Source organism: Colias eurytheme, chromosome 5 (genome assembly GCF_061535395.1).
Source record: "Colias eurytheme isolate Ceu_HAF_F1 chromosome 5, ilColEury1 Martin Lab GWU primary, whole genome shotgun sequence".
Lineage (NCBI taxonomy): Eukaryota > Metazoa > Arthropoda > Insecta > Lepidoptera > Pieridae > Colias > Colias eurytheme.
Window position 1 is genome coordinate 152,864 of NC_142984.1, and position 27,713 is coordinate 180,576.

The window sequence follows — 27,713 nt, forward strand, 5'->3', positions numbered from 1 at the left end:
AGTATCTATGAACAATATTGACATTAAAAAAGTGTATTGCTGAATGACAAATCTACCAAGACTAGAATTTTTAGATTTTTATTGTTATTAAAATATATAACCTATTCTTTAATGATTCGGTGCTATTTATTTAAAAATATTTTGATTAAGTGGAAGCGAATAATCTAAGGAAAAAAAATGAGCTTTTTGTTGTGAGTATAACCGCAATATCGTTTTTAATAGTTAAGGTCTATTTTTAACAAGACTTCCTGTCGTTTGACGTCTTGTTTATTTCCTAAAATTCATTTATGTTTTGTATTTATGAAAGTTTATTTTTTTTAAATTAAAAAATATTTTATCCTAATAGATAGTGTTCGCATTTTCAAAATATTGAACAACGCATTGTATGTATATGTTTTGAAACACGAAAGTTTTGTGCTAACTTTTCCAGTGGTAGCCGGTCAAACAAGACTTTTAAGCCAAAGAAGAACATCCCAGAGGGCACCCACCAATATGATCTCATGCGGCATGCGGCGGCGACCCTGGGCTCGGGCAACCTGCGGCTGGCCGTCATGCTGCCCGAGGGGGAGGACCTCAACGAGTGGGTCGCCGTCAACAGTGAGACTTTCAAATATAGACTAGCATTTAATAATTATTTTATCAATACATTTGGTATAAGAAATTGTATAAATTTTATTTAAATGAAAAAAAAAGTAATATTGTAAATTTTAATTGTATCCAGTTCTTCAGAAATGAATGAGTAATGTTTGTGTGAGGCAATGTGATTGTGCTAAACAGTATTGTACAGATATGGTTGCTTGCTGCCACAGGAAGTTGATTCACACCAGCTGGCCATTGTGTATAATGTGCAATATTAAATTGACTGAACTAAGAACTTTATCACATCTTAATATAATATAAATATTAAATAAACATAGAAAATGTAATAGATATTTGTTGTTAAATAAACAATGATCTAAAAGGTACTTAATGAAGGAATTGAATTGTATTGTATCTAATTTTTATTTTTTAATAAGTTATTTTTAAACACGCTTGTGAATATTATACTTGGTCTACATAATATCAAATATGTATAATGTTATAATGTTTATATAAATGTTTCAGCTGTAGACTTCTTCAACCAGATCAACATGTTGTACGGCACAATAACTGAGTTCTGCACGGAGGAGTCGTGTGCGGTGATGTCCGCGGGGCCCAAGTACGAGTACCACTGGGCCGACGGACACACCGTCAAGAAGCCCATCAAGTGCTCTGCCCCCAAGTACATTGACTACCTGATGACGTGGGCGCAGGATCAACTCGATGATGAAACACTGTTTCCCTCCAAAATAGGTAATTATGCATGTAATAAGTGAACGGTAGCTTATCATTTCAGAGAGATAACATTAATTTAATATTTCAGTTTACTTTTTAATGGAATGTAATATAATATGATAACGAAACAATGAAATGTTCCAATTTAATTCTGTAACTCATAATAAAAAACATGGTTTTAAGTTTTATGTTTATTACTTTCTGTAAAATAAAAAATGAGGCAAGATATAATATAAATGAGAAAAAATGTTGAGCGCTGCGTTGTGTGGACAGGTGTGCCGTTCCCCAAGAACTTCCTGGTGATGGCGAAGACGATCCTCAAGCGGCTGTTCCGCGTGTACGCTCACATCTACCACCAGCACTTCCCCGAGGTGGTGCAGCTCGGCGAGGAGGCACACCTCAACACATCCTTCAAGCACTTCATCTTCTTTGTGCAGGTACTGTACAAATGTGGCTTCTGTACGTCTATTATCTTACAATTTACTTTATTGCTAAGCAAACATTTAATGAAATAAAATGTATAATTGGTAAGTCACCCTAAAATTGTAAACAAGTTACAATCTCGCGGGAATCTAGCCAAAAGATTGTAATTTCTTATTAGTATTATAAATTCATTTTACAATCATACGGCTACTTACATTCTAGATATAAGAATAATATGAGAAACCGAACACAATTTATTTAGTTTAAATTTTATTGTAACACAATAGTCGCCATTATTATAAATAACTAGCTTTCCACCCGCGGCTTCGCCCGCGCAGTCAAAGAAAAACCCGCATAGTTCCCGTTCCAGTGGGATTTCCGGGATAAAGCCTATCATATGTCCCGGGGTAAAAAGTAGCCTATGTCCTTTCTCGGGTCTCAAAATATCTCTATACCAAATTTCATGCAAATAGGTCAGTAGTTAAGGCGTGATTGAGTAACAGACAGACAGACAGAGTTACTTTCGCATTTATAATATGTATATTAGTATGGATGATGAGATGCGCGTTTCCAGGAGTTCAACCTGATCGAGCGACGCGAGCTGGCGCCGCTGCAGGAGCTCATCGAGAAGCTCACCGCCAAGGAAGCGCGATGAGGACTCACACCACCCTCCCCCCTCCTCTCCCCCTCCCCCCACTCACTCTTACTCTCTCTCTGTCACATCTCTTCTTCATCATCTTCTCTTACCTTAAAAATACGGAAATAGCGAAACATATGAAAGCCATCGCAATGTTTACATGGCCATAGAAACGGAGAGAAATGAAATGAAATGGACTTTACAATTTTAGTACGCTATTTGACTGAATACAGAGTGCCTAGTTACTCTCTCCGATTTTTTATATATGAACTCTAAAGTGTAGCGAAATAAAAGCGATAAACGGAATTTCCTTAATAATAACTGAGTTTTATATGACAGTCGAGAAGCCGCGCTCGACGCCCGACCACTGCCTTAGCGCTCGCGAGAGATTACGTGTTTATATGTAAAGAGGATCTAGATTTGATACAGAAATATATCAATTATTATAAGATGTGGGACGATTCATCATTCGCAGTTCCGATCTCGTCCCGGTTTATATAAGAATAGATTAAACATTAGTTATTTATATTATATCTGTTTTTTTTAATCAACTTGTATTACTTTTTTTTTATAACTCAAATGGAAAAAATAATCTTTTTTATTTGACAGTTAAATAACCTGTGAAAATTATAATAAAAACATTTATTTGCTGTTTCAACTATTTTCGGCATTAATACTGTGTTTATTTTCTTAACACTGCAGACTTATCAATAAGTAAACAAATAAAAAAAGAAGCGTGTGTGCCGAGCACACGTGTTAGGAGTGAAACTTCTTTGTCAAAGTTACAAAAATCGTCGCCTAAGTCCATGGCGTGACGGTATTGCCATGACGTGATATTGAAATTTTACTCTCAACTCGCCTAAAGAAGTTTCACTTCAAAAACTTAACACGGCAAAAGTTTGAAACGAATTAGTTTAAGTTCCTTATTTATTTATTGTGATGAATTGAACTCGAGTGCACGAGCATTCGAGTTACACTTAATTTAGTTTATATTCTATTTGTAGAGAGCAATCGATGTATAAGTTTATTTAACAAAATATCTCATAGTTTAAGTGTAGATATTGAATGCATTTCATTTACATTTGTTGATTTAGTGTACACTCACATAGTACGATTTATTTATAATGATTTTGTATTTGAAGCAAATGTATTATACGGAATATCAAATATACTGTTTTATTATTTATATCCTCATTTCCTTCCTTGTGTACGTTGTTAGGTTTGAGAACAATATTTATCACCATTGAGTTCGTTCTAGGGAAGCACCATACCAATCATTCACATTCATTTACCGGAGTTTGGTTAGCTACAACTTTGTAGACCTTTTGTGTCCACATAAAAAAATGTATGCGTGTACTAGAGTACACACGTAAGAAGTGAAACTTCTTTATGACCTTAAAAATGTCACGAGTATGGCGTAACGCAAAAATGTCACGCGTACGGCGTAATGCAAAAATGCCACGCGTACGGCGTAACGCAAAAGTGTTATTTTTGTCCAACCCCGATAAAGAAGTTTCACTTCAAAAAATTTCCTCTCCTACTTATAGTAATCCTTTGCGTAAAATAATGTGTGCGTGTACTAGTGTACCTACACACGTAAGAAGTGAAACTTCTTTATGACCTTATTTTTCGAAAAAATATTTACTATGTATATGCAACTTTACAGAAATATAAGCAGAAATACGTCAATCACGCGTGGTAGGGATAAGAAAAAGATGGCGCGTATTACGGAAAAATGTCACGCGTAAAAGTAGTTTCACTTCAATAATAATTTAAGTACGAGGCTCTTTGTCCAACGAACCGTCTCCAGTGTCTCAACTAAAATACCACCTCATTACATGGGTCTTAACTCTTAACAATAAAAGCTTTGAGTATCACTTTGCCGAACATTAGGTGATTCAGCCAAATATTAAGTAAAGCTGCCCAATATCGAATAAAAAACCAATAATCGGACTATCTCTTGTAATCACATTCTTGGACGAACATCTATAAGTGAAACATATTAGGTATGTTGGTATGTTGCATCTGCTCTAAATATGAGTGGTAACACGAGAATTCAGACACTTATTATGATTAAAAATTATTCTTGTCTTATTGAATACTAGCTGTGCTCCGCGGTTTCACCCGCGTGGCTCCGCTCCTGTTGAACTTAGGGACTAGGGTGATGATATGTAGCCTATAACTTTCCTCGATAAATGGGCTATGACCTTAGGCTATGACTATCTATCTAACACCGAAAGAATTTTTAAAATAGGATCAGTAGTAGTTCTTGAGATTAGCGCGTACAAACAAACAAACATACAAACTTTCAGCTTTAACTATAAAAAAATAGTAATTTTTACAAATTTCGTGTGTTTGTTCCGGCTAATCTCCGGAACGGCTGGACCGATTTTGATGGGACTTTGTCTTTAAGATAGAAGTATTTATAAGCAAACGTATATATGTATTATTAAATAAGTATTACATATTAAGTACTTTCCGACTTACTTATCCACTTTATGGTAAAATCAAAACCTAGTGGTTTACATCTTTGAAGACGTTTTAGGATTTTTGTTAATGAGAAATGGAGATTTTCCTCATTAAGCTACACGTAGGTACACGTCGTTGCGAATATTTTTATGTAAAACGCTTTAATAATTTATATGCAAACAAACTAAGAAAGTTGATGTCAACTTTTGTACTATTCATTAATAATCTATTATGTTCCCGACAAACTAGCAATGACGCTGTTGAAGCCTAAATTGGTTCTATATCTTTTGACAAAAAATACATTGGTTTTTCTAGAGTATCTCCTCGGAACAGCTATATTAATTTTTGATAGAAGACAAATAACTATACGAATTTGTAACAATTTTATATAACAACATTTGATCTGCCATCCATGACTTTCCATTTTAAAAAAGTTTCATCTGAGGTCCTATGATTATAAAGATTCGTTTTTGCTGATGAAAAGTAAGTAGAAAAAGAAACTTTTACTGTACTTCTTTTTATGTGACATCGATAAGATGGATTCCAGACTGGTGAGCAATATTCCAAGAGAGATCTTACTAATGAACAATAAACAATTTTTGGTTCAAGGTAGCACACTTTTAAACATTTTGAAATTTCTCCATACAAACCCAAGAAGTTTTAGAGATTTCGTTACTATATTACTAACTAATATGATGAATAAAACTTAATTTTTTATCAAATGTTACTCCTAAGTCTCGCACTTGGGTAATTTCCTCAAGGATGATATTATTTATGGAATACGAAGATGATAGGTTGTAACTTTTTGGAAAACTTTATAGATTTGCATTTATTTAAATCTAATAAGCTAGATATACTGTCCATTCCGAGATTCGATTTAGATCGTCTCGAAGAAATTTAACATCCTCTGTATTATTTATATTTTTAAATATTTTAGGGTCATCGGCGAATATTATAAATTTTGAGTGATTAATTTCATAGGACAAATCATTAATACTAATATTTTATATTATAAATGCGAAAGAAACTCTGTCTGTCTGCCTGTTACTCAATCACGCCTAAACTACTGAACCAATTTGCATGAAAGGTATGGAGATATTTTGATACCCGAGAAAGGACATAGGCTACCTTTTATTGCGAAATATGTGCCACGGGCGAAGCCGGGGCCGGGGGCGGACCTCTAGCATAATATTATAAATGCGAAAGTGTGTTTATTCGTTTTAATGTGACATGGCCATGGGTAACTTTTGACAGCGGTGAAACGACTCATACTAATGCGAATTTAACATCAGGGGAATCCGCGGGCAAAGAAAAATATATGAATATTATTTTCAATAAAAATGATGATGATGATATTGTTCATGAACGCCCAACGACCAGGCGAGTTTAAATACGTTCGCTAGCTATGCAGATACTGAGCCATCTGCGCACGCGCGGCCTGTGGATAGAGAGCATAGCGTACGGGATGTGGGTGGGAATAGATGGGTTACTTAGATGGGTTTTACTTTAATCAGTCGTCACAATTTCCAATTTTAGGAAGATTAAAAAAATGATTTAAACAATACTAAGGGGGCCTGAACCCCAATCCAATATGTCATATATGTCAATAGTTAGGGAAATTTCGATTGATAGAAAAATTACTATAAGTCAGGAAAAATTTCTAAGTCAGGAAAATTTCCATAAGTCGAGAAAATTTCTACAAGCTGGAAAATTTCCATAAGAAAGGAAAATTTCTATACGTCAGGAAAATTTATATACGCCTGGAAAATTTATATACGCCTGGAAAATTTCAATACGTCGGGAAAATTTCTATAAGCCAGGAAAATTTCTATACGTCGGGAAAATTTCTATTTCTGTTCAACAACGGCACTACATAATACATATATCTGCAGGAGAGGAATAAATCAAAATAAAATACAATTTTTATTGCTATATAAATTTATTATCATTTATAATACAGAGTAGTACATAGTGTACCCGATAGAGCTCTTACTCAGTTTCTAAACTAAGAACTAAACAAACACATTAATGCTTATCGATTTTAATCTAATGTTTCGCAGAAAAAGTGAAGAAAATACTAAGTTAGTAAAATTTAATTCAGTCCTCAATATTTCATAATCGTCAATATCATTAATTCTCGATTTTTAATTAATTAATTAATAATTATTTATCAGACGTAACGAAACTATGCGGACGAAGTGTGCGTAAAATGGACATGAACACTTTTTTTACTTATCAACATTAATATTTATCATATTAAGTCTACGCTCGAATGCTCGCAAATATATTTGTACCCACAGTTTCACAGTCCATCGGGGCGACGCACGGAGTCACCGAAAATCGTTATCGGTTTAAAACATCAATTTAGAATCAAACGCTTAATCTTAATTAAATAAGTTGAACGTTTTTAAATGTACATTTAATTGAATACACGCGTATCGAGTGTGGGCTAGCGACATGGCGGGAGCGGCGGCTCGTCGCCGGGCGGCGGCGGCGGGGGCGAGTGCGGCTCGGCCCGTGCTGTGTGCGGTGCCCATGCTGTGTGTGCGGCGCGAGCTGGCTGTGCGCGCGGCTAGGACGAGGAGATGGGCGGCGGCGGCGGCGGCGGCGCGAGGAAGGGCGGCGGCGGCGCGGCCCACGGGGGGGGGAACCCGCCGCGCCACCCGCCACCCGGCATCATCATGCCTGGGACAAACAACATGCATATCAATACATTCTATTTTTAAATATTACAGAAAATATAATGTATGGAGAAATTGCAAAATGTTCAAAAGTGTGCTACCTATAAAAATTGTATATTGTTCATTAGTAAGATCTCTCTTGGAATATTGCTCACCAGTCTGGAATCCATCTTATCGATGTCACATAAAAAGACTTGAGTCTGTACAGAAAAAGTTTCTTTATCTACTTACTTTTCATCAGCAAAAACTTAAATCTTTAAAATCATACGACCTCAGATTAAAATTTTTTAAAATGGAAAGTCTTAAACATCGGAGATGGATGGCAGATCAAATGTTGTTATATAAAATTGTTACAAATTCGTATATTTGTCCTAATCTTCTATCAAAAATTAATATAGCTGTTCCAAGGAGATACTCTAGGAAAACCAATGTATTTTTTGTCAAAAGATATAGAACCAATTTAGGCTTCAACAGCGTCATTGCTAGAGTTTGTCGGGAACATAATAGATTATTTAATAGCACAAAAGTTGACATCAACTTTCTTAGTTTGTTTGCATATAAAAGCGTTTTACATAAAAAATATACTGATGAGAATAATGTTTTCTGATTAGAATTTATACTACGATTAGAAGCTATTATTTGATACAACTCAAAAATGCATGTTGTATTTGCCTGTAATTGGATCTACATCTTGCTATGCAAGCTAATTTATGTCACATACTCAAAATATATTATAAATATAAGATGTACATCTGTTGGCAAATCAAATAAATAAATAAAATAAAATAAAAAAATATTTATCAATTTTACTTAGAAAGTAGATACCTAGACTAAAAATGTGTGCGTGTACTAGGTACACACGTAAGAAGTGAAACTTCTTTATTTTTCAAAAAATAATTTACTATATGCAACTTTACAGAAATACGTTATTACGTATAGATGGCGCGTAACGGAAAAAAGTCACGCGTAACGAAAAAATGTTACACTAAATTTTTTTCTAACCCCGATAAAGAAGTTTCACTTCAAAAATCTTTGTATTGATTAACCGTGAATATTATAATATGTCTGCATTTGCACATAAATTAAAATATCGTATTTATGTTCTAAATTAAATTACAATTACCCGGTGGAGGTGGCGGCATCTGTCCAGGATTAGGCCCCGGTCCGCCGGATCCGTTCTCTCCCTGAAATTATTAAAACGTCTTTTGAATTTCAAATAATATAAGATTTTTTCATAAAATATACAGTTGTAAATCATTTTGAATTTTACCATATAATATTATTGAGATACTTGCGATACACTAAGAGATAAACTAATGATGTTTACTTGTGCAGTGATTTAAAAATATTACTTTTCTCTGTTTTTAAAATATAAAGTAATATGTTGAAATCTATACTTATAGATTTGATGTTAATTTGAACAATTTTTGATCAAATTTAGTTTTGGACAATTTCAGTTAATTTGTGTGTTAGACTACGATTGTATTACCTGATGCCTTGACGGCGGCGGCGGTGGGGGGAAGGCGGGCGGCGGCGGCTGGCTGCCCGGCGGCGGCGGCTGGCTGCCTGCACCTGCACGATTATATTCTTTTTTTTTAACAATGTATTAAAAGAAAATATATATTATGATTTTTTTTTTGCAATTTGACTTATTCGATGATTAAATGAGTTAATGTAATGCACTGACCTAGCCAGGGCGCGTGGTGCTGCGGGTGCGCGTGCGGCGGGTGCGGCGGGAACGAGCCCGGCACGCCCGGCCCGCCTGGACCGCACATACCTGTCATACAAAGTAGCATTATTATATTTATGAAGTGGAATGTTTCAGTTAGTATAGTACCCTATTTCTAAATATGTGTAAGGACAAAAAGGTATGAGATGTGATATAATCGGGCGGCTCCGCCATCAGCGACATGTACTGTGTGTGCGGTTACCGGGCGGCGGCATGATGGCTCGGGGCGGGTGCGCGTGCTGCGCGAACAGCGAGGGCGCGGCGCGGCGCAGCGCGGGCCCGCCCGGCGCAGCCTCGCCCAGCTCCGCCATCAGCGACATGTACTCCTCGTCGATCTTCGCCTGCCGAGCGTTACAGATAATAATTATTAGAGTCTACTGATATTAATAGCACCCTTAGAAATATATTAAAACAAGTACACATTTTAATTTTTCAACTAGTTATTAATTTTAAAAAGTTTGAGCGAAGTATTGAGGCGTCTGACCTGAGACGCAGAAAATATTAAATAATAATAACAAACAAAACATAGTGAGGTGTGTAGCGCGCACCTTGTTGGCGGCGGGTAGCAGCTGCCCCTGGCCGGGCCGCTTGGCGCGGCAGTCGCGCGCGATGTGCCCCGCGCCGCCGCACGACGAGCACACGATGCTGTTTGTCACGTTCGGCTTGTCCGGGCACTGACACACAAACCAATATCGCTATTATAGTTACACACATAATATTATGTAGTTATCAGATAAATGGAATAGACAATAGGTGTTGGCGCAGCGCGGGCCGTCGGTCTCGCGCAGCGTGCCGTTGAGCTGGGCCAGCTCGCGTGTGTGTATGTGTGTATGTACGCACGAGCCAGGTCTTGTGGTCGAGCGCGGAGCAGTTGGCGCAGCGCGGGCCGTCGGTCTCGCGCAGCGTGCCGTTGAGCTGGGCCAGCTCGCGTGTGTGTATGTGTGTATGTACGCACGAGCCAGGTCTTGTGGTCGAGCGCGGAGCAGTTGGCGCAGCGCGGGCCGTCGGTCTCGCGCAGCGTGCCGTTGAGCTGGGCCAGCTCGCGTGTGTGTATGTGTGTATGTACGCACGAGCCAGGTCTTGTGGTCGAGCGCGGAGCAGTTGGCGCAGCGCGGGCCGTCGGTCTCGCGCAGCGTGCCGTTGAGCTGGGCCAGCTCGCGTGTGTGTATGTGTGTATGTACGCACGAGCCAGGTCTTGTGGTCGAGCGCGGAGCAGTTGGCGCAGCGCGGGCCGTCGGTCTCGCGCAGCGTGCCGTTGAGCTGGGCCAGCTCGCGTGTGTGTATGTGTGTATGTACGCACGAGCCAGGTCTTGTGGTCGAGCGCGGAGCAGTTGGCGCAGCGCGGGCCGTCGGTCTCGCGCAGCGTGCCGTTGAGCTGGGCCAGCTCGCGCAGCTGCATGCGCCGCAGGTCGTTCTGCCCCTCCGGCACCTCCACGCCCTGCCGGATCACTTCCTTGATCTGCACACAGTAAAAGAAACATAAAATTAAATAAAAAAATGGTTGTTTGTAAAGTAGGTTTACGATCGAGATGTTTACGTGATAACATAATGCAGTGGCAGCGCTCGAGATGAGACGGGAGATCGATCCGTCCAGGGCCGTCTTAGACACTGCCGGGGCCCTTGGGCACACAAGAATTGGGGGCCCTTTGAAACATAAAGAAATCAAACTATAATAGGTATACAAATTTTTTCCCACAATTACTGTTTAAGTTGCATAAGTAAATATGTTATAGTACTAAGTTTAACATTAGATGGCGCCACGCGCTCATTGAATGGCGCTATTGAAATTCTTTCTGCAAATTGTATAAGTGTTTTGTTGTCTTCATTAAAACGATCTTTGTGCACAATAATTTGTTTTATTTCCATTCACCTTGGTTAGAAAATTGTACATGGTCCTTTCTTGCTGGATATAAGCAAAGAGTTGACAGTGCACTAGTACACCTCGTTTGCTAAGTGGAGCACACAATCTGGAGCGAAGGCCGAAGAGCGACCCCTGGTAACCTGGAAGATCCAAGGCACGGGAGGCTTTAGCTGAGCGGGAGGAGCACCCCCCGAGTCATCGAGCTGCCTACGTGAGGGAACAGTACATCAGAGCGGATCACCTCTTCGCACAGGATCGGTGTCAGTTGTCATCTGTCATCACTCATATATGACAAGAAGCCAGCCTAGGTGACGTATGAAGTTTGGCAGACTGGAGTCTGTCATTGAAGATCATTGACATTTGCTGTCATTGAAGATTATTGACATTTGCTGTCAAATGTCATCTGGAACACGATTGTGACGTTTTAAGTGTCAGTAAAAAAAAAAAGGGAACAAAAAAAAAAACTTGAACTTGAACTTTGAACTCTATATTGTTGGTCAATTTAACTTAGAAAAAGTGAATCATTTGAAAAATTATATTCGTTTACGTGTTTGCATTAACTTAGAATAGTCGTAAAAAAGTGGAGTGACGGGAAACCTATGCCCAATTTATCACAAAGGTTATATGTGTGAAGCAATAATTTTGGATTGTAAGAAAATATTGTTAGAAACACGTGAGTAGGTAAATTTAAGGTTATCCGCACGTATTGTTGTTTACGTATTTAATTGTTATATTTAATATTATTGTTGCAGTGTTATTAAAATGGCTGAAAACTATTTTAAATTGCAAGACGATCTTGCATCTAAAATTGTTAAGGGTAAAACTAATTTAAAGAAATCTCCGAAAGAACGTCTGACTCTGTCCTATTTAGAAACACGCTTAGAAAATTTAGAATCTCAATGGAATGAATTTCATAATACTCATAGAAAAATTGTATATGAAATGAAAAGAGAAGACTACCAACGAACAGAGTACAATAAAAGTGAAGTGTATGATACAGTTGAGGAGGAATATTTAAATTATAAAACATTATTAAAAGAACAAATAAGCGAGTTTAAGGTAAAATGTAATAATTTAAGTGTTAGTTCAAATTGTCAGGAACCAAGGAAGGTGTTTGTAAAATTGCCTGAAATTGCCTTGCCTTCATTTTCAGGGCAATATTCTGATTGGACTAATTATAAAGATCTATTTTTATCTCTTATACATAATAATTCATCGCTCGATGATGTTCAGCGACTACATTACTTGAAGGGTTCACTTACTGGCGAGGCTGCAAACCTTGTAAAATCTATCGGTGTCACAGCAGACAATTATAAAACTTGTTGGGATAGGTTGATGCTTAGGTATGACAACAAAAGGCTTATGGCAAATTCTATTATCAGAAAATTAATGAATCAAAAATCTTTGTCGCAGGAATCTGCCATGGCTATTCGACAGTTGTTGGACACTACTAGAGAGTGCTTACAATCTTTACAAAACATAGGAGTTGACTGCAGTTCATGGGATTTAATTCTCATTTATGTAATTTGCCAGAAACTCGATCCGGAATCTAGAAGTAAATGGGAGTCTAAGGTTAGTGAAACTTGTGAAGGGTTGCCTAAGTACAAGCAGTTGGAGGATTTTCTTGAAACTAGATTTAGGTCACTGGAGTATAAAGTGCCTGACAAAGGCCAAAATGTCATACAGAATACTTCAAAATTCTCAATGGGAACAACTATAGCGACTAGTCTATGCTTGTTCTGTTCTGAAAAACATAAGTTGGCTCATTGTAAGGCGTTTGCAAACGAAACTGTTGATGTGAGGCGGCAGTTTGTGCAGACTCAACGATTATGCTTCAACTGTTTCAGTTCTGAACACTCTGCTTATGCATGTACAGTGTCCACTACATGCCGTGTATGTAAGAAACGTCATCATTCATTGTTACACCCTAAATTAACACAGGGCAGTAAGATGAATTCACATATGGAGACAGGTAAGGTTGTAGCTGTCGTGACTGAAGCTGCATCACCATCATCAGAAATAGATTCAGATTGCAACGAATCTTCTGATATAGTCACAAGTTGTGTTGCCACCTTTAGCAATACCGTGTTACTGGCTACTGCTTTGGTGAATGTCAGATCACAAAATTCAGATGGTTCAGCTACCATTTTGAGATCTTTGTTAGATCAAGGTTCACAGGCAACATTTATCACTGAATCGGCTGTTCAGTTGTTGGGCATTAAGAAGCTTAAGGAAACAATAAAAATCTCTGGTGTAGGTAACAGCAAATCAATTATATCTAAGGCATCAGTGAATATATGTCTTACATCATGTTATGATTCCAAATTTACATTGAATGTTAAGGCCCATGTTTTGGATAAGTTGACAACCTTGTTGCCAAACAATAAAATTGAGGTAATGGATACTTCTCAACTAGATTTGCCTAAATTAGAGCTAGCTGACCCTTCATTTAATATTCCAGGTGGCATTGATTTACTTCTAGGTGCAGAGGTTTATTGCAAAATCTTAATGCAAGGTTTACATCATGGTGTAGGTGGTAATTTTATAGCACAAAACACTAAATTTGGCTGGATTTTGTCTGGATTTATTGATAATTCCAATACAAACCAGCAAACTGAGAAGGGGGTTAATTGTCATACCATAACAATTAGTGAGCATAATGATGATGCTTTACTCAAGTTGTTTTGGGAACTAGAATCTGAACCCACACAACACATTAAGATGATGACTGAAGAAGAAAAGGCATGTGAAGAGCTATTTGCAGCTACCACAAACCGAGATGAAACAGGAAGGTATATAGTCAAACTTCCATTTAAGGATCATGACCCTGCTTCTAAGTATGGTGAAAGTGAAATCATTGCATATAGGCGTTTTTTAATGCTTGAGAAACGATTGTCTAATAACCCTGGCTTAAAGGAGGAGTATTGCAAGGTAATAAAGGAATACTTGGATATGGGTCACATGGAGTTATGTAAAAAGGGGGAGAAACAGGGTGCCATATACTTACCCCATCACGCGGTAATTCGAGAAGATAAAGACACTTCAAAGGTCAGGGTTGTATTTGACGCCTCATGCAAGGGATCAAATGGGGCATCCCTTAATAGTGATCTTATGGTAGGTCCTAATTTACAACCGGAATTGAGACATTTAGTAATGAGATGGCGCTGCTTCCCCATATCATTAGTTGCAGACATAGTTAAAATGTATCGCCAGGTTAAGGTGACGGACGAAGACGCTGATTACCAGCGTATTCTCTGGCGCGTGAACCCTGATGATCCGATTCAACATTTCCGGTTGCTACGGGTCACCTTTGGAACTTCATCGGCGCCTTACTTAGCCGTTCGTGCACTACAACAGGTAGCCCGAGATGAAGGGTCCAATTTCCCGGCGGCGGCGGAACGAGTTTTTACTGATTTTTTTGTCGACGATTTAATGACTGGTTGTCATACAGTGGAGGAGGGAATGCAAATTTATACGCAAATGACTAAATTGCTCAAGTGTGCAGGATTTCCTCTTCAAAAATGGTCCAGTAATAGTAAGGAACTTTTAAAGAACATCGGGAAGAGTGACGCTCCAAACCTCGAGATCAAGATTGACGAAATTACTAAGATTTTAGGAATAGCATGGAACAGAGAAATGGATAATTTTCACTTTAAGGTGAAGTTACCAACCCTGGGTAATAATTTGGTGACGAAACGACGAGTTATATCCGATATTGCTAAATTATTCGATCCTTTAGGCTGGATAGCACCGGTTGTAACGAAGGCTAAAATCTTTATTCAAAGGCTATGGCTGTCAGGTATAGATTGGGATACTCAATTGAGTCCCCAGTTACTAGAGGAATGGTTAAGTTTTAGAGAGGACTTAATCAATCTGGAGTCTTTCGTAATTCCTCGTTGGATGCAACTCAATAAGGATGACTTGGTTTTGGAACTCCATGGCTTTTCAGATGCTTCCAACTTGGCGTATGCAGCCGTCGTTTATGCCAGAGTTGTTGATAAAAATAGAAATATTCATGTTCATCTCGTTACGTCTAAAACTCGTGTAGCACCGATAAAGCAGATTTCAATACCCCGCCTGGAATTGTGTGGGGCAGTCTTGCTATCAAAATTGCTACACGAAGTAAGCAATGTATTGAATGTTTCAAAGAATAACATTCATGCTTGGACAGACTCAACCATTGTACTCGCATGGCTTAGTAGCCATCCAAGTAGATGGAAAACATTTGTTGCAAATAGGGTTTCTGATATTTTAACTTCAATGGACGGCAATCAATGGTCTCATGTTTCCAGCGAAGACAATCCTGCAGATAGCGCGTCGCGGGGTCTTCTGTCTAGTGAATTGGTTTGTAATGATCTCTGGAAAAAAGGACCCGATTATTTACACAAGTTTGAGATAAAATACAATAAAACCATTTTAAAGGATACTCACCTTGAAGAAAAACCATCAAACCGGAAGTGCAACCTAGTTGTTACTGACGATGATGATGCTGAAGAATTGCTTTCAAGGTTTTCTTCACTGAAAAAACTTACCCGGGTGATTGCATTCTGTCGAAGAACACTGCGTTGGAGAAAATCTGAGAAGAAGAATACACATCTAGTAAATAGGTTATCAGCGAGTGAAATAAAGGAGTCATTACGTACCTGCATAAAAATGTGCCAAAGAAAATATTTTACCGAGGAAATTCGGAGTTTGTCGTCTTCGCAGATGGTCCATCGGAAGAGCACGCTCATTTCGCTGGATCCGTATCTCGATGATCATCAAATTTTGAGAGTTGGTGGTCGTCTCAATAATTCTGTTTTCAATGAGGATATGAAACATCCAATCATAATTCCCCATAAATCGCATTTCACAAAATTACTTATTGACGAAGCTCATGTAAGCACATTGCATGGAGGTCCGCAGATAATGCTTAATTATTTGCGGTCCATGTATTGGATTATTGGTGCCAAGGGATTGGTTCGCCAGTTTGTAAGAAGATGTGTAACTTGCACGCGATATTCAAATCAAAATAATCAGCCAATGATGGGTCAATTACCGACAGTCAGAGTAACATCACATCGCCCATTCAGCAAAACGGGAGTGGATTATGCCGGTCCAATAGCCATAAGAGCTACAAAGGGAAGGGGTCATCATGCAACAAAGGGTTACATTTGTGTGTTCGTTTGCATGTCAACAAAGGCGGTACACTTAGAAGTGGTCAGTGACATGACGGCAGAGGCTTTCATAGCAGCCTTTAAAAGACTAGTTGCTAGGCGCGGGCATGTCACAGAAATGTGGAGCGACAATGGCACAACATTTGTGGGTGCAGCTCGACAACTCACTGAGTTATTCGACATCGAGAGCTCGATTGTTGCCACCGAAATCGCCGACTGGTTAGCGTCAAATGGAACGGATTGGCATTTCATTCCGCCTCATTCACCAAATTTCGGAGGATTGTGGGAGGCGGCTGTAAAGTCAATTAAATTCCATTTGGCCAGAATTGTGGGAAATGCCACACTTACATTCGAAGAGATGTCCACCACTCTCGCTCAAATTGAGGCATGCCTCAATTCAAGGCCTATTTCGCAGCTCACAAGTGACCCACAAGATCCCTGTCCGCTGACGCCAGGTCACTTTTTAGTGGGTGAGCCTCTTGTGTTGGTTCCAGACGACAATTATGAGAAGGCAAATGTTACTAATTTGAAGCGATGGCATCTCACACAAAGAATGACACAAACCTTCTGGCGCAGATGGACTGAGGAATACCTCACCCAACTGCAACAACGCTACAAATGGAGATGTCGTATTCCGGAACCGAATGTGGGAGATTTAGTTCTAATAAGGGAAGACGGATTACCTCCCGCTCGATGGCTGTATGGAGTGATCGTAGAGAAGCATCCTGGGCATGATGGGGTTACACGCGTTTGCAGCCTCAAATGTAAGGGCCACATTATCAAACGTCCTCTGTCCAAACTAATATTTATTCCAAATTCAGAGTGATTATATACAATTGTAACTTACCTTTCATATTCGTGATTTGCCTTAAGTACTAAGTGAAAATAAACGCTGCGCATTTTTTTTTTTTTTTTGCATTAACAAATTTAAATCTAAAAGACAAATTAACTGTAACAAATCATATTAAATAATTAAACGTAATAAATTATAGCAACAACAAAGTATTGAAATATTTTAGGCATTTATGAAATACTAGTATGTATTATGGTTTAAATTAAAATTGGCTTACTAAGTGATGCTATAGCAATGCTAAAAAATAAATTTATGTTTCTTTATAGATGTATAATAATATTGTGTTACTGGTAAAGGGTTTAATGTATTACAACACATGTATTTTAATTGTCAATCAACATTAAGTTTTGTTTTATGGACTAGGTCCATGGGGGGCGGTATGTTTAAGTTGCATAAGTAAATATGTTATAGTACTAAGTTTAACATTAGATGGCGCCACGCGCTCATTGAATGGCGCTATTGAAATTCTTTCTGCAAATTGTATAAGTGTTTTGTTGTCTTCATTAAAACGATCTTTGTGCACAATAATTTGTTTTATTTCCATTCACCTTGGTTAGAAAATTGTACAATTACTTATATATGTTTTTGCCCTCAATTGAAACTTAAAGAAGTAATAAGAAACGAGAAAAATTTTCCTAGATTTTTTTTATACATTTTACAAAAAAGTTACTTCTGACCAATCTTGTAAGTATTATAATTATGGTCTTTTGAGGAAACTTTTTTCCTTATTTTTTATATAATTCATTTGAAACGCTGCTGCTGTAATGACGATCCAAAGTTGACTTATTTATTGAATGATTGATCGATCGATCAATCGATCAATCATTCGATCAATCAATCAATAATAGATCAATCAATAATCGATCAATCGATATATCGATCGATCAATCATTCGATCAATCAATCAATAATAGATCAATCAATAATCGATCAATCAATCAATCAATCAATAATCGATCAATCGATCAATCGATCATTCAACCAATCAATCGATCAATCAATCGATCAATCGGTCATTCAATCAATCAATCGATCGATCGATCAATCAATCAATCAATCAATAACCGATCAATCAATAATTGATCAATCGATATATCGATCGATCAATCGATCATTCAATCAATCAATCGATCAATCAATCGATCAATCGATCATTCAATCAATCAATCAATCAATCGATCAATCGATATATCGATCGATCAATCGATCAATCAATCAATAATCGATCAATCAATCAATAATCGATCAATCAATAATCGATCAATCAATCAATAATCGATCAATCAATAATCGATCAATCAATAATCGATCAATCAATCGACCAATCGATATATCGATCGATCAATCAATCAATAATCGATCAATCAATCAATAATCGATCAATCGATCAATCAATCAATAATCGATCAATCAATCAATAATCGATCAATCGATCAATCAATCAATAATCGATCAATCAATAATTGATCAATCGATCAATAATCGATCAATCAATAATCGATCAATCAATCGACCAATCGATATATCGATCGATCAATCGATCAATCAATCAATAATCGATCAATCAATCAATAATCGATCAATCGATCAATCAATCAATAATCGATCAATCAATCAATAATCGATCAATCGATCAATCAATCAATAATCGATCAATCAATCGATCAATCAATCGATCAATCGATCGATCAATCGATCATTCAATCAATCAATCGATTGAATGATCGATTGATCGATCGATATATCGATTGATCGATTATTGATTGATCGATTATTGATTGATTGATCGATCGATCGATTGATTGATTGAATGATCGATTGATCAGTTTATAAATCGTTATATCTTAGAAAATGGTAGGAAGCTACATCTTAGGAAAATAATGTATTGATTCTTTTGTATAGATAATTAATTTATGATCTACAATTTGGGTAAAAGTGGTTATATGTTAAAACTTACCGTTTCGGTAAAAATCACGAAAAACCTATAGGTATATTATCTATTGACTTTTTGGATTTTTTTTTCCTAGTAACAGAAGGATAGGAAATTTTAATATATTTTTGAAGTGAAACTTCTTTAGGCGCGTTTAGAGTAAAATTTCAAGGTCGCATCATAACAATGCCGTAACGTCATGAAGTAATTCAACGATTTTGGTATCTTATAATCTTGCCAAAGAAGTGGGCTATTTAGCACCGAAATAATTTTTCAAATCGCACCAGTAGTTCCCGAGATTAGCGCGTTCAAATAAACAAACTCTTCAGCTTTATAATATTAAGTATAGATTGTGTTTTTAATAATTTTACCAAATTTCGGCTGGATGGGAATTTTGGTCGTGGTCGTCGTCGTCTTTGGTAGTGTGACCGAAACATTAGCAAAACGTTATAAGTTTATATCAATTAGTATCAATACGGATTTTATTCTCTAGCGTTTCTGCCACTTGTCTAGAGGCCCAGAGATTAAAGTTTTGTCACAACGCCCTTCAAGTTGTATGCTATTCTGTAAACTTATCCTTGTTATTAATATTCATAATTCCCAAAATAATTCAAGTAAAAATATATTATATTACGTAAGTAAATAAATAATTCGAGTAAATGTCTGATAAGTTAATTATAATGGTGTTCGAATAAATCTGAAATGATCTGACGTTCTGGGCTCTGGCAACGAGAAAAGTGTATTGCTTTTTAATAAAATATTTTGAGATTTATGTGAGAAAAATTGTCAGTCCTACATCTCCTCCAGGGGGGCCCCCAGACGATGGGGGGCCCTGGGCACTGGCCCCCTGTGCCCCTATGGTAAAGACGGTAATGGGTCCGTCTCTGTCTCGTTATAACTGCGATCGCGCTCGTGAGGTTTTGGTGTGACACAGTTTCTGAACATGTCACCCGACTAAAACGATTTTAAAAACGTTAAAACAAAAAAAAGGTTTACAATTCCTGAAATTAAAAACCAACGTAATAACCATTGTAACCAATCTATTATAAATCTATTAAAGTACAAAAAACACATCACCTTCTCCACAGCTTTCTTGACGCAGTCGGCGTTGGTGGCGGTGATGTAGGCGTGCAGCGGCTCGTCCTCGCCGGGCAGCGGCTGCCCGTCCTTGCGCCCCACCTTGCCCTCCTTCACCGAGCCCTTGCCGCGGATTATTATCTTCGCGCCTGTTTCTTTCTCCATTGCTAATAAAACATTCATTATATTAATAAGAAAATTTATACTAGTTAATATAATCTGCACAATCCACTAAAATATTTGATATAATATACCAGTATACAGTACAGTTATATCATAACTTTATTAATAATTTAATGATCCTACCAATGTTATCAAGCTATAAAAAAAATTTATAATATTTTTGTCAATTTTGCAATCATAGAAAAAAAACTTATATTAGGACATAAATAAATGTTAAATTCTCAAAATTTATAAGTAGGAATGCATAGCGACTAACATACCTTTAAGCGTGTTCCCGCGGGGCCCGATGAGCAGCCCCACGAAGTTGATGTCGGGGTGCTCTTCCTGTGGGATCATCACCTTGTCGTGCACGCGGATTATTGGCGGCCTGCGTACAGATATGTTTTTGTTAATAATATTCATTTTTGTAAATTATAATACCTGTTTACCAACAGTTCTTAGCACGCACTTTGTCATTTGTTACGAAAAATTAGGTCAGTTCAGAAAAAATTCCAGGAGCGTAGAAAATTGGTAATTTCATAGATATCGAGACTCTTTTCATATTCACACTTTGCTGCCAATTCGGAATGAAAAGATGTCATCGAAAGGTACTTTTAGACTATATAATTTTTTAATTCATTTTACGAGAAAATTTTCTCATACGAAATGAAACTAGAGCACGTATGTCGCGGCTCACTTGTAGTCGGGCGGCGGCTTGAACTCGGGGTTGATCTGCTGCATGCGCTGCACGAGGCGGTGCCGCTCCTCCTCCAGCTTGCGGCGCGTGCGGTACTCACTTGTAGTCGGGCGGCGGCTTGAACTCGGGGTTGATCTGCTGCATGCGCTGCACGAGGCGGTGCCGCTCCTCCTCCAGCTTGCGGCGCGTGCGGTACTCACTTGTAGTCGGGCGGCGGCTTGAACTCGGGGTTGATCTGCTGCATGCGCTGCACGAGGCGGTGCCGCTCCTCCTCCAGCTTGCGGCGCGTGCGGTACTCACTTGTAGTCGGGCGGCGGCTTGAACTCGGGGTTGATCTGCTGCATGCGCTGCACGAGGCGGTGCCGCTCCTCCTCCAGCTTGCGGCGCGTGCGGTACTCGCGCGTGTTCAGCCGCTTGCCGTCCGTCGAGTAGATCGGCTCCGGCGACGGCGACCTGCAACATACCGCCACGTATCAACACGAACAACATACAGACTAAACAGAGCACACGTGTCAAAAGTGAAACTTCCTTGGCAACATTCAAAGATAGACCAAAATCGTCACTTGACTCCATGACGTGAGGATATTGTCTTGATGCGACAGTTAAATTTTACTCTCAACGCGCCTAAAGAAGTTGCACTTCTAAAACTATTATTAAATTCTATAAAATAACTATTATTACACCTATCCCCTTATAAATAAACTATATACTATGACATAACTACATGTTCGCTGTAATGGATAATATAGATTAGATTATTTGTAAATTCAATTAAATTTGAAATATTGATGTGTCTGTTGGATAATATATTAGCTTATAATAATTATAGGGTGCGATGGTAAGATCCAACACTCCACCTATAAAATAAACTAGATAAATTAAGAATTATTATAAATAAATACAAAAATGATATCTATGGAGAAACAGGGATAAATTTAATTGTATTTAGCCAATCAATGTTTTTTTAAAAGGAGTATTTGTAAGAATTTTTGTCAAATTAATGGTTTAAGTTACTTTATCAGGCAATTTTTTTTACAAGGACGATGAAAGATTCGATAGAATATTTTTCTACGCAAGCAATAATTGACTTTAAAAAAACTTGGGTTTCTCAGTAAATATTTGACTAATTTAATAAAAATAATATATTTATTCCAATTCCTTTATCTTCTCCCACAATGAATTGCTATTCAAGTAGTATAAAAGCTACCTATATGCTCCCCAATCCAAAACCCCAATGAAATTTATTTGAAAACAAGTATTGCGAATAATTAGAAAAAGAAACCCCATGATCACAAAGATGAAAATAGTAGTATTCGTGCGACCGTCGGTAGCGGGGAGCACCGAACCTAACCTACGCCTAACACCTAACGCCCTGAGAAAAAATAATTCAATTAAATCCTGAAACATCAATCGGGATTAGAGCTGAAAAGTTAGGTTATCGTCAACCTGAAAACGTTAAGTTTAATTGAATTATCGGGTGCGGCGCGTGCGCAACCTGCGAACATGAAAACATTAGTGAGGGGGGGGGGGTGTAAGTCTAGTAATAATGTGATGTGTCGGATACTCAGGCTGGTGTACCTCTCCTCCACGTTGGGCGGGATGCCGAGGTCGCCCGAGCGCAGCTTGCGGGACACCTCCTCGATCTGCAGCTGCACTGCAAGGGCGCATTACACACACACTTACCAACACATACTCATACATTTACATTTACTTCGCCGGCTGCAATTAGCGCATCCGTCTTTAAACTTTCATCTTTTTCTAAATTCATTGTTAAAAATCAATCAAACTTGATATTTTGCATTGTTATTATTAATGCTGCAAGTTTAGAAAACACAAAATTACGTTACGAAAATAGGAAAAAAATAAAAATTAATTAATCGTTATTTGAAAATAATTAAACCTGAATTTGGGGATATAAAATATATTAAAATTCATTAAGCATTAGTTATCCTGAAAATAAAATTTTAATATTTCAGAATAAAATAACCCCTAGAAATGTAAATTAATTAATTAAAATTAAAATAATTATGCATTAATAATGTTATTGATTACCTACAATCAATGCAAATTTTATATTATTTCATTTGTATTTGGTGTTTGTAATTTGTCTTGTTGTTCATTAATTAAGTCTTAATTATATTTCTTGATATAATTTGTAACAATAACTTTCAATCATCAATACTATTTGATACAGTTATAATAGGGGGATAATTAATGGGTATGTTATTTAGAATGGGTTTTTCAATTCCAATAGTTTTGTCGATACAAATAGATTGAAAGCTATAGTGGAATGTATTTAATTAGTGTTATTATTCAAGCAATACCGAGAATTTCGATGGAAATAATACATTTAGTCACACTCATAAATCTAATAATTTATACCAAAGCACAAAACATGATAAAATTTTCATTTTCATGAAATTCTCAGCACAGCTAAATACACTTTATAAGAGTGTACGGTCAACACCAATCTTTTTGACCAATGTTAACTTCAGTATTTGATCGCTTATCATAACATTTTTTAGTCTCATACTAGTACATGTTTCAAATTGGCCACAAAGCTTGGTGCAATGCATGTGCATGTGTGTGTGTAAAGGGGTGGTGGGCGTGCGGGAGGACACTCACACAAGTACTGCTCCTCCTGCTCCTTGGTGAGCGAGGAGGGCAGCACGGTGGGCAGGCCCGGGATGAAGGTCTTGTCGTGCTCGGAGCCCATCCAGCGCGTGCGCCGGCGCCGCGCGCGCCGCTCGGCCGCCGTCTCGCCCTCCGGACCTGCGCACATGTCGCACTCCATATGATAACACGCGTGCCCCGCGCCTAGCGACACCGAGAGAACGATATGTAGCGCGCCCACACAACACTCAACAAACAGGTTGCATCGTACATTCACAGAATATTTGCTGATACACATTTAACATTTATATTTGAACGTTTGCTCATTCAATTTAAATTTACGCATATGCACAATAATTTAAGTAAGGCGATGCACATTTATAAATAGTTAAAATAATAAGCAGGCCTCACCCAATCCATCCTCCTTATCATCAGGGAGTGATATGTAAGCATTGACGCAATATGAGCATGTGAACACAGAATAAGTAGCAAATGGCCAGAGATAGCGGGCGGGGAGTCTCACCGAGGCCGTCCTCCTTGTCGTCGTCGGGGTGGTGGTCGAGCATCATCTTGTCTCGGTAGCGCGACTCGGTGCGCGCCTGCAGCAGCTCGAGCTTCTGCTGCACGGAGGTGGGCGGCGGAATGGCGGTCGCGGCCGACAGCGCGGCCGCCGCTGCTGCCGCGGGCTGCACCGGGGCTGCGATGCGCCGCTGAGCGACGAATGTCTACACACAATATTTATGCAACACATGTACACTTTCCCAACTAATTAGTCAAAGATACTCAAAACAAACTTTTAAAACTTAGTAAATTGATTAAATAATATTCATATAGAATCAAAATACAACACTTTTATCATTTATCATCAGGGGGCATGTTATGACCTCTAATTCCCAGTCAGTTTACACCGTGAATTGAACTGACTGGCAAATTCATACAATTCCATTATTAACCATGGCTGGTTATTACGATCCATTATTAGAAACACATTCAAATTCATTTAGAAGACTTTGTCATAAATTTAGATTGTTATATCAATAAAATGTAACCTCTACCTAACATTCAATTCAATAGTTTTAATATAAATATTAATTCCAATAGAAGTAAAACTTACTGCTATATTGATGTAATTCTACAAATAATAAGTACAATAATTAATATGGACATTAATCATATTATATTGAGTCTTTAGAGGAATTTATGAATTACATAAGTATTTTGATAGTAGTTTATTTACCTGCACTTCTTGAGCTTTATGCTGGAATTTACCACCCATTTGTAATACATTTAAGAATAATATTATGTGCAGCTTTAGCCCCTCATACGTGCGAATCTGTGAAATGACATTTTCCCGATTTTCCCAAACTGTGGCAACCGGGAGCCGGTTGCTCAACAGACAGCGAAATTTTGAGATAGACTTTTACTGTAACTCGATTTTCTCCGTATCTAGTACGAATTAAGTTAATTCAAGTTATAAATCTTATTGTCAATTGAATAATCTTTATTCACTTTCAACCATTTCTATATAAATACTCAATCAAAGCTAACATAGAACTTTCAACATAGGGTACTGTGATATTTAGATAAGTTTCGGTTATAATTTGAATTAAAACAACATTTGGAAGTAATTAAGACATTTTATTTACAACTTATCACATTAGGTTTAAAATAAAACACAAAATTCAAGTGCCACCATACAAATTTTTTACACAACACACGATCTTAATATCGTCACAAAAAACCGCCACTTGAACGAGTCATCAAAAGTGGGTATCGTATTTCAACCTTATTTTAAATGACGCATGCCGATATGGACACGATGTTTTGTTTATTAGAAACTTAAGCTTATAAACTATGTATTACGAAAGCATCGCAGCACTATATTATATATATCTTGAGTAGGAGTTAAACAAAAATGGGTCAAAAATTTGGGTCAAAAATTACGTACATTTAAAAACATAGTTTTTGGAAAAAATATTGCAACTAACGGAACTTTAAGACATTTTCTAAGATTTAGATAGATTCAAGCATCAAAACAAATCAACAAAACAGTACAGTTCTAGGAAATATTTCAAGATATAAGTTGTTAAAAGTAGCAAAAAATTTTTCATTTTGGTACCTGGAGGCTATAAAAGTATGGATACGACTTTTCGTAAAACATAATATTTTCAAGGTATGACTCTTATTAGATGTGTTTGTTTTTTACTATCATACATTCAAAACATCTATTCTGGTCATATTTCGGTAATGTCGCAGTCAGCAATAAATTAAAATTTTAATGCATACAAAAATATTCCTGAGGCATATCCATACTTAGGTAGCATCCTAAAAATACGCAATCTGTTGACGCACCGGCTCCCGGTGGATACAACGTAGTATCGTATTTCACTACATATTTTCATGTTTTTGAAACAAATATAATGCTACCCTATGAAATATATCAAAACTAAGTAGTTTTACGTTTTAGATTTAACATCAACTTGCCTTTTTATCCATTTCTGGCTGAAATATAACGATAATAAAATCGCTATCACGCGTTCGACCTTGCACATGCTGATAGTTACAGACCGATTTTTAGTGAAAATTAACAGAACTATTATATAATTAGTATAAATAATCAATATTTAATAACCCATCCATCGTTGCTTTTAATATTCAGCGAATCACTTTAAGATTAGTACAAGTTTTCACCAAAACAAAAATACGTAGTCACCACGTGCGATGACGGAGTTTTGAATGACGCTAGTTTAAATTTTTTTCACTAGCGCTGCGCAAGTTTTGGCGTCACTAGCCGGCCTGTTTCTTCTTTAAGCATTTGTAATGTGTTAGAAAGGATAGGTTGATATACAATGACGTTGTTTATAGTAAAAACAAAACACTTGAACCCTCACCGGCCCCCGGTTGTTCAACAGACACGGCAAAAATGTGACAAACCGGGAGCCGGTGGTTCAACATACGAGGGGTTAGTAAACAATAAGTATTAAGGAGGACTCTTACCTGTGCTACGGCAGCTGCAGCAAGTATAGCAGCCTGCGTGGCCGGGTTAATGTTGCCGTTTGTGGTGACCTGTCGGGCGGTAGCCTTCGTAGTTGTGCCCACCATCTGGTCCAGCAGTGCAATTGTGCCATCCCTGTTAATGTAATATATACATATAACATTAATATTATAATCCAAAAGTAAAAAGTATATAACCATTGAATAAATAAATGACCTGTCTTTGGATTTTCTTCCCCTGCTGCGTGAGCGAGAGCGAGTTCTACTTCGCTTTTTCTCTCTGTGACGGCTTCGACTTCTTTCTCGTTCTTTGCTGCTTCGCCTGTGAAAAACAGTGATAAATATAGACCTAGCTACAGATATAAATTGTGAAACATATAAAGACAAATTGAGTTAAACATACCGTTTGGTGCGATGCCTGTCGCGATCACGATCGCGATCCCGGTCACGATCCCTGTCCCTATCGCGATCTCTGTCGCGGTCGCGATCACGGTCACGTTCCCGATCACGATGACCACGATCACGATCACGGTCTCTATCTCGTTCACGGTCACGATCTCGGTCCCGGTCCCTGTCCCTATCCCTCTCCTTATCCCGATCCCTATCACGCTCACGATCACGGCCCCTATCTCTTTCCTTGTGCCTATCCCTATCCTTAGATTTGGAACGACTTCTGTGTCGCGAACTCATTACTATTACTTAATCGAAACTTAACTCCTATAATATTATTATGTATTGCTTTTTTTCAATTATTGTTAAAATTATATACTAAAAAGCTTTGTTTATCGTGCAAAAAACAATTTAAAAAATTCACAAATAACAAATCCACATTCTACACGACAAATCAAAATGGAGTTTTGATTTTGACATTACACAGCAGTGTTAGCAACCTGAAGTGAGCTGATTATCGTACCAGGGGCGTAAAATTATCGTACATTAGGCGTTTTTGGTTCGAAATTATCGTACTTTTTAGAATAAAGTCAATTATAAATAAATAAATCATATAAATTGTAATATTGATAAGTATGCAAGTTCTCTATAGTTAATCTTTGTTTAACTACCGCTGTCAAATCAACGGGACACTGAAACAAAGAGGATATAATCACTACGTTTTACA

At 37.7% G+C, this 27,713-nt stretch overlaps 3 protein-coding genes across 3 annotated transcripts; 2 read left to right on the forward strand and 1 right to left on the reverse strand.

Annotated features, from left to right (window-relative positions):
* Positions 1-37: 37 nt before the first annotated feature.
* On the forward strand, positions 38-3,543 carry mats (MOB kinase activator-like 1). The gene is made up of 5 exons (XM_090101650.1): positions 38-191; positions 431-597; positions 1,105-1,332; positions 1,588-1,751; positions 2,312-3,543. The coding sequence occupies exons 1-5, from the start codon at positions 178-180 to the stop codon at positions 2,390-2,392; spliced, it is 654 nt and encodes a 217-aa protein (XP_089957776.1). The 5' UTR covers positions 38-177; the 3' UTR covers positions 2,393-3,543.
* Positions 3,544-6,763: 3,220 nt separating this feature from the next.
* On the reverse strand, positions 6,764-27,467 carry SF1 (splicing factor 1). Its single transcript, XM_090101651.1, has 16 exons — positions 27,000-27,467; positions 26,814-26,918; positions 26,600-26,732; positions 24,126-24,327; positions 23,615-23,761; positions 22,568-22,643; positions 21,290-21,442; positions 20,574-20,680; positions 20,131-20,297; positions 10,554-10,712; positions 9,802-9,927; positions 9,456-9,594; positions 9,212-9,301; positions 9,014-9,096; positions 8,648-8,708; positions 6,764-7,528 (listed from the first exon to the last, which is right to left on the reverse strand). The coding sequence occupies exons 1-16, from the start codon at positions 27,284-27,286 to the stop codon at positions 7,416-7,418; spliced, it is 2,148 nt and encodes a 715-aa protein (XP_089957777.1). The 5' UTR covers positions 27,287-27,467; the 3' UTR covers positions 6,764-7,415.
* Positions 11,687-17,096, forward strand: LOC149908209 (uncharacterized). The gene is made up of 3 exons (XM_090102162.1): positions 11,687-11,787; positions 11,867-12,173; positions 12,528-17,096. The coding sequence occupies exons 2-3, from the start codon at positions 11,877-11,879 to the stop codon at positions 17,094-17,096; spliced, it is 4,866 nt and encodes a 1,621-aa protein (XP_089958288.1). The 5' UTR covers positions 11,687-11,787; positions 11,867-11,876.
* Positions 27,468-27,713: the final 246 nt, after the last annotated feature.